The 14,848-nt window shown below is 34.0% G+C and overlaps 1 protein-coding gene across 4 annotated transcripts in view; it reads right to left on the bottom strand.

Annotated features, from left to right (window-relative positions):
* Nucleotides 1-1,022: 1,022 nt before the first annotated feature.
* The window catches only part of LOC130441950 (probable multidrug resistance-associated protein lethal(2)03659), a 39,156-nt gene continuing 25,330 nt past the window's right edge, over nt 1,023-14,848 (bottom strand). For all 4 annotated transcript variants that reach the window (XM_056775870.1, XM_056775868.1, XM_056775867.1 and 1 more), the window contains 9 exons: nt 14,342-14,498; nt 8,540-9,793; nt 6,914-7,307; nt 6,096-6,246; nt 4,942-5,172; nt 3,682-3,907; nt 3,288-3,573; nt 2,937-3,233; nt 1,023-1,280 (listed from right to left, as the gene is read on the bottom strand). In XM_056775870.1, coding sequence (XP_056631848.1) covers nt 1,113-1,280; nt 2,937-3,233; nt 3,288-3,573; nt 3,682-3,907; nt 4,942-5,172; nt 6,096-6,246; nt 6,914-7,307; nt 8,540-9,793; nt 14,342-14,498 — 3,164 coding nt within the window. In that variant the 3' untranslated portion in view covers nt 1,023-1,112. The remainder of the gene's footprint in view (nt 1,281-2,936; nt 3,234-3,287; nt 3,574-3,681; nt 3,908-4,941; nt 5,173-6,095; nt 6,247-6,913; nt 7,308-8,539; nt 9,794-14,341; nt 14,499-14,848) is intronic.

Genomic DNA, 14,848 nt, shown 5'->3' with positions numbered 1-14,848 from the left:
GCGCACTTTCAAGTATAAACTTTGAGTGTTTAAATTAAACATTATTCTTCGAGTTGATAAAAAAATTAACCGGGGAGAAGTTCGTGAATATCATTCTGAATATGCTCCGTCCATAGAATGATTTGTGTATAGATTTTTGCTTTATAAAGTGGCGATGTTAACGCGGTTGATCCCACCTTATTTTTATTTATTTAAAGATCATTTGAAAAAACTCTGATGCTGGTTTAAAGCTCGCTCGCACCTAAATCGATATACCATAGTAGATAGTACTTCATTATAGCAGAAACAGTCGAAATATGGAATTCATACAAGTGTTTTTGTGACCAATAAGGTCAGGGCCACAGTGTTTTGGGATTCAAATCAATATTTGTTTACTCTAATTTTTAGACAATACGTTTAACGAGCTTGGAAAGATAGTAATTTATTTTATTTTATCATGGATAGATCCCATCGCTTTTGGTACTGTATATCGATTGCTCCGATATCTTATGAGATGTTAACCCATGTCACTCTACATTTGATTTGTATAGAGACATCTCGAATTTCCAATGAGGATCAACCTCAGTCTTTTTCGATTAGAGCACCGAAGAGATTGTAAAACAATCTATGCGTTGTTTCCACTATTTAATCTCCTTTTTCACTTTATCAGTATTCCTAAATTTGTTTACTAATAAAAAACCACCATAACGAATAATATTAACATGAATTAGAAATTTCAGTAATGAAAATATCAAACAAACCAGATAAAATTCAAGTAAAAGAGCTGAAAAAGAGTTAACTGACTGAAGTATCTAGGGAGAATCGTAAGTGTGTGTATGTAGCCCTGTACAAAGTACAGAACGAGAATCTACTAATACCAATACCGGGAACAGAGCAGAAATAGAAGTAAACTACATTTAAATACTTATTTTATAAATATATAAAGCGACAGTTTTAGAATTAACTTTAATTTAAATTTGTGCTAAAATACTTTGGGAAAATCATTTACCCCACTCTAGTTGAATGATTCATTAAATAAAATATTTCTTACTCATAATATTTATATTTAATAAACTTATTAAATTAAGTCTGTAAAATATTAGAAATTATGAATAAAAAAATTCACATTAAAGTTACGTTGTATGACGAAGTTTATACGCAGTTTCGGCGGCAGCAATTAAATTTGTTGCAGTAGTAACTCCCGTTTTCATTACTAAGGAATAAAAGACACCATTTTGGTTCTGTAGAAGAAGATGAGGACTATCGTATTCCAAAATTTCTCCAGCGTCCATAACCAATACCTTAAAATTTTCAAATTAATATAAATATAAAAACTAAAACTATTGCTACAATTGATGGGTCATGAAGGAAAGCAGAACAATCCACAAAGGGGCGTAAAAATTCCATGGTGGACTGGTGTTGGCAGTAGTACCTGTTACCTTTGTCATTTATAAACCAACTACTTAGAATAATTCAACGTATAGGGTATTTTATTTAGCACTATCTTAATGTTTCGAAAGGCATATCAATGTCATTAGATACGAAATATTATTTCATTCAAATATTCACTGATCCCCCTCTTATTTGCTACGACTTGAAAATCACACGAAATAGTATAACGGAGTTAAATCCCACGATTTCGGTGGTTAGTTATATCTCCATTTAAACATTTTTACTTGTTTGATATGCCCGTATATTTCGAAATGGGTTTGTTTCCAAATGCTTCATAGCCCATGGCAGGTGTTGGTTGATTGTTTACGGAACCTATAGATTCAAATTTACGAGGGCCGTTTTTTCAACCTCCGATAGGCTATAAATAAAAGACAAGTTCATATAAAACAATAATTTTTTTACCAAAAGATTGGTTACTTTTCGAAGAGATTGAGACATTTGTCATATCTGTGGACAAGCTTTTCAATACCCTCTTCAAAGAAAGTTGCCGCCAATGTAGTCTAACCGTTCAGTAAATAATAGATTACAGACCTCGAAACTTCTAGAAATTCCGTAGACGAAGCAAAACGAACCACACTTCGCAATTTACACTTGACGGGAGCATCAATAATGGCGTACATCTTTACGTGACTGTAGCACAACGCCGACTGACGCCTGAATTTCAACAATGACGGAGTGTGTAGTGCGAGAGCTTCGCAGTCGCCTACAGCGCGTGCCCGCTTTCTTCTGCTCGCGTAGCGTCTGCATAGAGCGATCGGAGGTTGAAAAAAAAACGGCCCTCGTATATACTATTATATTGAGAAGAGCCCTCTCGGTAGGCGAAACTAAAATGGAAAGTGCGCGAGTAACGGTGTCAGGATTCCCATTTTAACATGAGACTACCAAAAAATAACACCAAACAAAAACTAATGTATTTAACATGATACTTATCAAGTGTCAAATGTAAAAGGCTTAACTTCAAGCCCCAAAAAGTTTATTTTTGCATTTTCCCATGGAAATTATAGTATTGCGATCTATTTAATAAAAATAGGATATTCGGAAAAGATAATACATTCATTTTTAGTAAGTTTGTTAAGTTTGAAAAGAATTTTAAGTGTTTAGGTACCACAAAACTAATAAGAACATTAGAACTATTAGATTAATTAAAAAATAATTCAGTTCATAAATCGGTTACGCGGGAACGAAGCAAAAAAGTTTGTGAATAGATAGTTTGTGACTATGTATTCTTTACTGCAGTACGTATGAGAAAACTCAGAGCGAACTAAGAACCCTAAAAAACGCACCATGGTGTATTTGTCTTTATGATTGTATCAATTGAAGTTTTGATCTGATAATGTGTCGAGTCAAGAGCAAGACTTGATTTATGAAATATTTGGACTATCTATACAATTTACAATGAAGCTACAATTAAGCTACTATTTGTAACGTTTGTCTTACAGGCTCTTTTATGAACACTCATTATTAAACCACACATTTTACCTATTAAAAAACTAATAAACTCTCACCTTATCTGAATCGATTATAGAATGTAGTCTATGCGCTACAGTTAAAACAGTGCATGCCGAAAATTTTCTTCTAATAGTTGTTTGTATAAGTCCGTCAGTTTTGAGGTCTACGTTAGCTGTAGCTTCATCCAAAATCAATATTTTATTTTGTCGTACTATAGCTCGGGCTAAACAGAGCAATTGTCTCTGTCCAACACTGAAATTTCCTCCTCCTTCTGCTATTTTACTATCTAAACCTTCGGGATATTCACTTACAAGCGATTTGAGCTCGACTTCCTCAAGGGCGCTCCACAAAACCTTCAAATCGATTATCATATATATTAAGTTAATAGATGAAAACATTTTACTTACTTTGTCGGAATAATCATTAAAAGGATCGAGATTTTCTCTAAGTGTACCGTTAAATAAAACTGGTTCCTGGGGTATGATTGAAATTTTTGATCTCAGTTTATTCAATGGAACGGTACTGGTGTCGATCCCATCAATTAGAATACTACCTTCCGTGAATGCTAATCGGAAAAGAGCTTGGATTAATGAAGATTTTCCAGCACCAGTTCTTCCAACAACTCCAACTTTTTCTTCAGAATTTATGACCATACTAATATTTCTAAGTGTAACTGGCAAATTTTTTGAGTATCTGAAACAACACTATGTTTTATAAAATCTTGTAAATAGACATACTTTTCCGTGAATTTTCCACAAGTTCCATACAAGCAATCAATCTTAATATATTCATTAAGTGTACCTTAAATAAACTTTATTAAATTCAATCTGACCATAACGTGGCCAATCGGACGGTGGATCTTCTACATCACCTTCGACTTCGTGTGATAATTCAGTGTATTCCTGAATTCGTTCGACAGACGTCATTTGATTTTCTAGCTCACTCCATTGTCTTATACCCCACTGAAACATTCCTGTTAGCGTCATAGCTTGTGTTAAAGCTAAACCAACGTTGCCACCAAATGTTTCTAGAAATCGAGAACACAATTTTACGTTTTAAGTATTAGATGAGCTAAAAAATCGTAGACTGACACACATATTATGCTAGTAGTATTAAATCCATATGAATTTAAATTAGCCCTAACCTTCCAAAGACACGTGTATGAATGTAATAGCTGTTGTAGCATTTTGAATGAAGCAACTTTTGTTAGTTTAAAAACTTTATTCCGAGATAATCAACCGTTGAGGAGTGGTTTATTGAGTTTAAACGAGGCGAAATAAGCACCAAGGTTGATGCATGTAGTGGACGCACCAAAGAAGCTGTATTCGATCAAAAAATAATTTCAGATAACGACATTTGCAAAACTGAAGCTAATTGAGATAGCCGAGACTCTAAAGATATGAAAGGAACGTCTTGAACATATCATGGTTGAATATTTGGGTATACGAAAGTTCTGTCCAAATAGGGTGCTGCGCGAGCACAGAATAGACCAAAAACAACAAGAAATCGATGATTCTGAACAGAGTTTGGAGGTGTTTGATCCGAAATTTTGCGTCCATATGCCACAATGGATAAAACATGGCTCTGGAACTACAAATGATGTACCGGTATTTTGAAATGCGCATGGTATAATATTCAAGGATTCTCTTAAAAAGGGGAATGACATAAACAGCAATTATTATGTATTTGAATAAGAATGAAGGTTGTTTATTGACGCAATCCGGCGTATCACGAATCAATGAAAACGATATCCAAATTGCATGAATTGATCTATCGACTTTTTTCTGTTTTCAAACCTCAAAAGGAGGCTCCATGGACAGAAACTATATGTAATATGAGTAATAAACTAAAATTCTATTAAAAAATTTATTTTTTTCAATGCTAGCCTACCAACTCTTTAGTCCACTTGATACAATTACGCCTAACGTTTTCGCGCATTTGCAAAACTGCAGAAAATCAGTTTCAACTGTATGTTTTCCGAATATAGCTGAGATAACATGCTAAATGTAATACAAAGTGTTATAGTTTAAATCGAAAATTAAGACAAAAATGTCGTATTACCTCCTTTTACAATTAAAAGAGCGACCAATACAAAACCAACGTAGAGAATACAAAAAAAGTCTAACCAAAATCCAAAGCTTCTCTGTGCTCCCAAATACATAAAAAATGCGGCACTGTGAGAATTTTGCAGTTTGTCAAATTCTATTGCTAGCAATTCTTGTGCTTGAAACGCCCTAACTGTCGTTAAACCTTGTAGAGACGCCGTCAGATGAGAATATATTGGACTTCTAGCTGAAAAATAAATTTTCACATACAGAATACTAATTAATCATCTAAACAAAGTCGCGATTACATTGTTATAATATTAAAAACTAATACCACAAGGAACATTTGCTATAAACCGAACACTACATGGCTAAAGCCTCTTCTAGAACCTAGAATGGGCCCCGCTTCAACACCGTCTGGTAATACTTTGAGCAGAGCAGCTATTGTTGTTGCTTCGTCTATCCATTCCTTCAGTTACAACATCGTGAATACATTTGCTGACTGTCGTTCTATCCGATTACATACTCCATATACTATCGAATCGTTTGTTCGCAAATTTCTGTCTCTTAACTCTTAACATGGAAATATTTTCTTTCTTGAAACCGACACACTGCACAAATAATACCATTGTCATTAACTGAATCACTTCACCACATATCCACAGACGTTGAAGGTTAAACTGGATATACTTGGCATTTAGCTAGAAAGTTGTAGACAAATGTAGATATTTCTGTATATTTGTATTCTGACATTTTCAGATGAAATTCTCCGTACGGATTTCGTATGACCTCCTATAGTTCCAGCAATACTTAACCGACGGAAAAATTAACGCCTTTTTTATATTATCAATCGTTTTAACACGGAAGGATAACCAGGATGTGAATTATCTAGAACATTTATTCGATTATCATGAATCAAAAACATGGGCTTCTTCATATCTTCTTAGGCGGATTATAGCTAATGTCAACATCATCTGTCTCCGTGTCAGACATATTTAAGAACGATGCCTACACCTGATATAACGTTTTTTTCAGTGATTTGAACCAAAATGATGCCGCGTTTCGCCCGGGATGTTCACGTGCTAATCATGCACTGATCATTGTTTTGGTTCAATATTTTTCTTTGATGAATAGACTTGAGATAGTGATAACAATATCTTATATACTTACCAATAGACTCGATCCGTTTCACATCCCTACTGGTTTCCAAATATACCACCCTCATAATATAAAATATCACCAAAACAAAAGCTGTAGGTATTATTGCCCATGGCGTCAAAGTTCCCATTATGAGACATATTGATAAAACAGTTAATCCAATCTACAACATCAAAATTTTTTATGGGGATTGAAGATTTTCAGCATGGTCATTCCATTAAGCTTCTTCAGAAGCAAAATAATACACTTTAACAAATTTCTTTTCCACATTGTTAAGAGAAAAATAAAAAGCTGGCGTTTTTGGAAGGGTGGCAGTGAAGAAATCTCTCTGAAGACGACAAAATGAAATTAAGAGGTTAAAAAGGGCTAAAGAGAAAGAAAATTGGATACATGAAAACTTGGCGAGTGATGAGTTTGATGTTTTTGGGTCAAGAAGTATTTGTGCATAAGTCAAAGGAAGGATGGATGCTAGATTCATGTGTAATCCCGACTGTGGAATTTGGCGAAAGTTCAGGGTGATTTGGGGAAGGGCGAATGGAGATCTGGTAAAAATTGGTGGATAAAAACGATAATATGTGAGAAAAATGTTAATTTTAATCGTAATTGTTATTTTTTTAAGCTATAAAATCATGAGAAATCAACATTTTCGTGGGATTACATGAACAATTTAAGAGTAATGGTAAATTAATCGTGAAAAGGAAGATTGAGGATTTTAAGATTTTCTATGGTCAGAAAACGAGAAATCTGCACATAAAACTTTTTTATTTGCGGTTTTCACCAAAAATCACATAAAGGCAAAATCACACCAACTTTAATTACATAAAACTTACTTGAAGCGTATCAAATATAGATAATGGCATGAGTTCATCAATGACTCCGATATCTTTGGAAAATCTGTTCAGGATTCTTCCAGATGGATTCGTATTGAAAAATTCCATCGGGCTATGAATAATATTGTCAAACATTTTGTTATGCAACGTAACAGACGATGCCAGACACCACGTATAAAAATACGTGGAACGAGAATACGTTACAATAAGTAGCAATATAGTTAACGATGCGTATATGTACATAGTTTCGTTTCCAGCAAATACATCAAGCATCCATTGATGCCTGTTTGCACCATAGGGAATTTCAATTACGGGAGCATCTGTCGAGTAGTTCTGTTGTGATATAGTTGAGTTAAGAAAGACAGTCTGTGATTTCCATTGCACTATATTCACCCTAATAACAAAATTTTCACTTATCAATTTCAATAAATGTATAGTACTAGAAGTACATTTAGAAGGCATTGAACATCAATACATCATCAGAACTAAAATTAGATATTATTAGGTGAAGATGCATCGATATATCCGAAAAAACAAGAGACTTTAGCTATTTTATTTTTCAAAACTGATGATTCTGCGTCTTTCGCTTACGGCTTCACGTATTAATAATAAGATACTGCACTGTTGAGCGCAAAAATTATAGTAAAAAAGCTTTTTTTTTCGCGGATTTTGTGCTTTAAATATAAAGTAAACAGTCTTCTGTTCGAATTTCATGGAAGTAACAAAAAGTTAATCATTTCACTTGAAATAAAACCCAAATTAATGGCTCCAGTACCAAGTATCTTCTCCTCCTAAGAAAAATTTTCTTGTATGATTATGTCGCTATCTCTCTCGACTTTCTGGCGACTGATACACGTCTTTGTAATCTGTCTCTTCTATTTGATTCAAATTTGGACCGAGACCAAACAAGATACTGCACTGCCAAGCGCAAAAATTATATGAAAAAAGCTTTTTTTTCACGGATTTTGTGCTTTAAATATAAAGTAAACACTCTTCTGTTCGAATTTCATGGAAGTAACAAAAAGTTAATCATTTCACTTGAAATAAAACCCAAATTAATGGCTCCAGTACAAAGTATCTTCTCCTCCTAAGAAAAATTTTCCTGTATCATTATGTGGCAAGCTCTCTCGAATTTCTGGCGACTGATACACGTCTTTGTAATCTGTCTCTTCTATTTGATTCAAATTTGGACCGAGGCCAAACAAATCATGTGATTTACTCGTCAAAAGTAATAATCCAGTAACTCATGTAGATGATTTTGGAGCAAAACTTGCTGTGTTTGCATTTTCAAAGCAATTGAAATGAGGAAGGAGTCAGATTTAGCTATTGTACTCTTTATTGATCCTGAACCACTATAGAAACTTGGACCAGAATTTTGTTTACCTTTTATAGCCGCTACAATTTATGACCATGTCGGCTACGATCACAATAATACTCTACAAACAATTCACAGTAGATAAATAATCAAAATATACTGATAATGGTTTTCAGGAATTTTGGCGAGTTAAACGCAATTACGATAAAGTCATGGTAGTAAATCATATACAAAGCAATAGAATACGAGAAACTAAAGGAAATAGAAATAATTTTATATCTGACAATATATATTTCAAGAAATATACTCACCATATTGTAACGAAGTATTCCGCCATACTGTCTAAGCTTTGAGAAATTACGAAACCAGAGAGTAAGATTATTAATTTACAGACGTGTCCTGCAGCTTTTATGTAATTATTATAAACGTAGTACGTCACATTTCCTACTTCTTTCCCTTCTTTTTTCAGTTGCGGAGCTTCGTCTTCCCGTGGTTTATCCACGTTATTTTTCTTCTCCTCTTCATTTATAATTGTAGCATCTTCTTTTTTTGTCTCTAATTTATTAACGAATTTAGCGATTCGATTATCCGAACAATATGTTGTAGCGCTAATATTCCCATCTTCTAATAAAAATACTCTATTTATATATTTTAAAAATTGTAATTGATGAGTTACAAGTACGACGCATTTATTAGCTAAATATTTACATATGCACTCTTCGAATAAATGTTTACCGACATTTGCATCGACAGCTGAAAGTGGATCATCTAATAAATATATATCCGCTTCTTTGTATACAGCTCTAGCCAAATTTACTCTTGCTCTTTGTCCTCCGCTTAAAGTTACACCTCTTTCTCCTACCCTAGTTTTGTCTCCATACGGTAAAATATTCAAATCAGATATCAAAGCGCACACTTTTATGACTTCATCGTATTTCTTTTTATCGTACGGTTGACCGAAAAGTATATTTTGTCTTATGGTGCTGCCAAACAACCATGGTTCTTGAGATGCGTAAGATATACTACCGTTAACAATCACGTAACCTTCTATTGGTTCTAATTCTTGAAGAATAACTTGTAGGAATGATGATTTACCGCTACCTACTGAACCTACTATAGCAACTAAACCGGGGGAACTTATGTTCATTGTAACATTCTTCAAATTATTTTCCGTGTGAGAAGTCACCCATTTAGCAGATACGTTATGAAATTCTATACCGACGTTTTGTTTGGATTCCCACTCGCTTTTCGTTATAAAATTTTCCGCAAAACCTCTATTGATTTCGCTTTTTTTGTTTTCTTCTAAAAGAAGATAAGTCTGTAATCTACAAATCGACGTTTTCAATTCCGAAACTTGCGATATGGCGTGTGGAAAGAACATTATGAAGGAAGTCAATATACGATAATATGAGGTTATTGTATACACGTAGGTCGAAGTTAGAGGATTTCCTGTTGAAACGTAAACTATAATGGCAACAGCAATTGAAACTCTGTTGTTACTAAGACTCATGGACATCAAGAAACCTCGGATGTAGCTAGTAAATCTTATGAAACGAATCTCTTTCCTAAAAAATAAATAAGCAGTATTGAGTATATAATACATTTTATCCAAAATCATTCTAAGGTCATAAATCAACTTTTATATGAAACATAGAAACACTTGAAATGTTTTTTTTTTAATATAAGAATAGGCAGTATAAGCATTATTTTGATTAAAGTCGTGGCTTACAGAAATACGAGGTCTGGTTATTAAGTAACGAGACTGCGCGCCTAGAGGGCGTCCTAGACGCGTGAGATAATAGATAGATATCTTGTCTATACACGTCCAAAAACACGTTTCCGTCACTATTATAATATTTGTGCAGTAGCGGTTTGAAACGAACGTGTTTTTTTCTCGTGACGAAATCCACGTGTGACGAAATACAGGATGCAATGTATCAATCTCAAATTTCTCCTTAAAGTGCTATAAATTGTTGCACGAGGCTTATGAGGACAATTCTCTATCTCGTGCACTTGTTTTTGAGAGGTATAAGCGCTTTAGTGAGGGCCGAGAGAGCACTGGAGATGACCAGCGCCTAGGTCACCCTGTGTTTTATCTCCGGAAATAGTGACCAAAATCAACCAAATTGTGCATGCAGATCGTCGAATGAGCATTCGGATGATTACTGAGGCTGTTCTCGTAAACACCGATAAAGAAACGTCTAGAAAAATATTTTATAAGAGGAATTACACATGACAGAAGTCTGTGCGAAGTTGGTGCTAAAAAATCTGACTCCTGACCAACATCTCTAGCATCAACGGATCAGCACAAATTTTTTTGAAAGGCTAGAAAGGTTAAAAAAAGATTTGCTTTCAAAGGGACCCGATTTGAGTCTATGGAAGCGGTAAAGCAAAAAACGGCAGAGCTCCTAAAGGCACTCACCAAAGAAGACTTCCAGCATTGCTTCGATCAATGGAAAACCGTATGGAAAGGTGTGTGACGAGGGGTGGGGAGCATTCGAATGTAGAATAATTTTTATAATAAAACCCTTTTTCGTATCCAGTTCGTATCATTAAATAACTACTCTGCCGGTGTGAAACGTTTGCGTATGAAAATGCCAGCCGGGTTTCCACGTTGTAAGACTTGAGAGAAAAATCGAAACGGTTTCCACGTAAAAAATGGACAAAAGGAACGTAAGAAAGACCTGAATTATTTTGAATTGTACGAAGTATTACAAAAAGTGAAACAGAAAGAAAACAAATACGAAGCAAAGTGTTTCATTTCCCCTAAATGCCTATACATTTCTGCATACTCTGAAACTAATTCTGGAAACATTTTTTCCACTACGAACCTCATATCGTTGAAACATGTTTTTGAAAGTCTTCAACAACTTATTGAGATGATGAAAATCACTGTTCACGCGTCTTTTGTTTGACAGTGGGGAAAAAGAAAAAGTCATTAGGCAATAAATCGGGTGGGTATGGGTTATGAGACATTAATTCGATGTTTTTCTGCTTCAAATATTTAGTTGTTTGGCTTGCTTTATGAGAACTGGCATACGGAATCCATTGGTATCATATCTTTCTTACACCTAAATTCTCATGCAAAATCGATTTTGTATTGCAGTCTGCGTTATACTAAGAGACGCCTCTATCGATGTTTTTAGAAAAAACAATTAATTTTGGCTGGCTTTCTCGACAAGAAAAAGGTACGACGGAAACAGCTCTTTTTTATCAGTATTGAAGTGAGTAGCATGCACAATAGAAGGCGCTATTTGGTTCGTTCATTGAAGAAGAAAGTAACTATTTTTCTCGCTAGTGCTGCGACGATATTGGATAACATCTCCGAATGACCTTTTTGTATTTTCCTCCTTCTTCAGAAAATAGTAGTTGTATTTATATGAATACAGAAGGTTTTCGCGATTAGAATTATGAAATTTAGAATTTTTCGACTTTCATTTTGAATACTTTATCAAGAGAAAAGTAAAAGTAGGGCGTTCATTTATTTAGGTAGTGATGAACCCTTTCGGCTAATTTGGTAGATATCAATCTCTTTTCTAGCAGAGAAACGGAAGCTAGAACTATTAAAAAAATAATAATACGCTGATTACTCATTTTTTAATTATTTATATTCCCTCATTAGGATTGATTAAGTAGTGTTCTTTGTTGCAAATAATAGACTATTTAATTTTCATAAATTATTCTAATTATTTACATATTCCTTATCTAGATCATGCTTATTATATAATTTAATTATCGACTTATCTATTCTGTACACGCACATGGATTTAAACATTTTCAGTTTTAATTGTTCAAATATTAATCATATTATTCATAAAAATAGATTCTTTTGTATAGTGTTTTAGTTATTTTTCTTCTAGTTTTATAAATTTTCACTGCTTGCTTGTGTTTCCAAAAACAACAATTTGTTTTTTATCTGCTTGTTATTGTGTAACAAACCAATTGGCCTTATACGTTTTTCGTCATACATTTTTCCGTTAATCAATTATTGTGGCGCAATTTCATTGATGTTTTATAGCCAATTCTGGGTTCAAAAAAAATATTTCAGTCCCAGATAATGCATACATGAGTTTTCGAAAGATCCGAATATATATTGAAATTTGTCTACTTTGGTGATTCATTGCTGAACAATCAAGACCTCTTTGACTTGTTTCATGTGGTGAGTCCATCCACGTTCTATTAATTTTTCTTCGAACTAAATTTCCTTGCATGTTTTAGGCTTCTTTCCCTATTTTTTTCCTTTTTTTCCTGTCCTGGTTGTTACTTGACTTCCTCATTAGCTTTATGGTCTTCATATTGATCGATTTCCTAACTTTTTCCATTTTGTTATTCTGTTAACTTCATTATTCGTTTTATGAGTCCTCCCACGATTCTATAAATCTGTGATAGTTTCTCAATTTACGATTTCTCTAATATCAGTGCTATTGTCCATCATCAAATTTTTTGGGTCCATATATTCTTCGTATCATTTTTCTTTCGAAGGTGTTAAGTTTTTCTTCATCAGCTCTTATAAATTCATCTTTTCTCCTCCATAGGTTAGTGTTTGCCTTATTGCTGCTCTGTATATTTTCATTTTAGTACGTTTTCTGATTTTTTTGCATAGCATTTGAGGTCAGAATTTATGGTATACGTGGATCCTTTGAGCTATTTCCTTTCCTCGTTCATTTTGGTTGTTAACTCTCTAGTATATAAAATTATTAACCACCTCGAATATATATTTCTCATATTTTTATACTTAGCATCATGTTTTCTATTCAGCACCACGTACTCAGTCCTCCCTTTATTTATCTCTAGTTCCCTTTTATTAGCTTCGTGTTAGATCGTCAAGAATTTTTCCTTTAGGCTCTTTACACTTTTCATTAGTACTAGCTTTTACCCGCGGCTTCGCTTGCATCGAATCCATTAAATAAGTATCAGAAATCATTATAATAGAAAAGAACGAACTCTGTACCTATATTAGAACCTGAGATATAGATCTTTGAATGTAGAAAAATTGCCAAAAACCTACAAAAATCCATAACTCCGCATTGAATGTCCGCTCCGCGCCTAGCTCCTCTCCAACTCAACTGATTCAAGTGTTCAAAAACTCAAAAGAAAGAGGATGTTTCAGCGAGTGGTCTTAAATCAAAACTAACTCTGTAGCTATATTCGAACCTGAAATATGGTTCTTTGAATGTAGAAAAATTGCCAAAAACCTACAAAAATCCATAACTCCGCATTGAATGTCCGCGCCTAGCTCCTCTCCAACTCAACCGATTTAAGTGTTCAAAAACTCAAAAGAAAGAAGGTGTTTCAGCGAGTGTTCTTAAACCATAACGAAGTCTCTATCTTGAATAGAACCAGGGGAAATTGAGGATAGAACGTGTGTATGTGAAAAACTCCCATAAGTAATGTACAGGGGGAAATCGCATTTGAGCATAACTTGAGAATGGTGAAAATTAAAAGAATTCCGATGGTTGATGGCTGATCTGTGCATCAACACCTTTCATTGAAAAAAAAATTAAGCAAATCGGTTGAGTAGAACGCCTGAACAGACTCGGAACGGAAATCAACAATCATCAAAACAATATCTCGTATGCTGGCTCTTGGCTACTTGTAAAGGCTTGTAATTTCATATAAAAATTTTAGAAAATTTGTAAAATAATCGTTTTTATTCGTTCACAACCACTTTCCAAATATTATTCCTCAACTTTTCATCTCTGTATAAGTCCAGTGATGAATTAAATAATACAGGATGTTGTCTAATCATTCCAATCAATTTCTCTGTATACTCATCAAAAATTTACATCCTTTTTAACATTTTTTTGCATAATATCCGAGACCAACGACACTACCCGTCTGGAGACTCTGCGTCCTTTGAAGATGAAAGTACAGTTAGAGCAAATGACACAAAATGTTTATCTCCAGCTCTTAATTCAATCAATATTTGTTAGTGTGTATTTTTTGGTTATTCTTCAATCTGAAGAAACATTAACGTGGTCGATGTTTCATGACAAAACTAATACTACGTAAGCTATCTGGAATATATCCAACTGACTGTTTGATGATATAGTTTTAATACTAAACCAATAAGCATTGTTTGTTGGTGCTTAAAATACTCAATTTTTACTTACATTCGTGCAATTTCCACAAGTTTGGCGAAAGGTTTCTCCCACGTGTACATTTTTATGACTTGAATACCGTTAATTATCTCGTTCATCAATCTCACTCTTTCATCGGTTCGTACTGCAGTATTCAAACGAAATTCAGATATTTTTTTACCCAAAAACACTAAAACATAATTCACAATCAAAAATTTAGTCTATCAAGCTACGTAATCAGGAAATTGTTAGGATGGATATCATTTCAGTCTCATCAAGACTCTATTTGTCTAATATTTCATATAAACTGAATCCTATAGGCTTGGAAGAGATGTAATTGCACACATTTTTATCTTTATGACCTACAAGTCATTTCCACATACTGGCAGAGTGACTACAGAAATTATAGGTACAGGTAGCTCCTAACTAGACCCAAGTCTAGCTTAGGAGAAGGTGTTACTTATCCAAACGGCATTAGCAGATTTCCATTCCAAAATTCCATAGCATTAGTACTAAATTTATTTAATGATAATTTGACGT

The sequence above is a fragment of the Diorhabda sublineata genome, chromosome 3, assembly GCF_026230105.1.
Source record: "Diorhabda sublineata isolate icDioSubl1.1 chromosome 3, icDioSubl1.1, whole genome shotgun sequence".
In the NCBI taxonomy this organism is placed as follows: domain Eukaryota; kingdom Metazoa; phylum Arthropoda; class Insecta; order Coleoptera; family Chrysomelidae; genus Diorhabda; species Diorhabda sublineata.
This window is presented reverse-complemented; position numbering and strand designations above follow the sequence as displayed.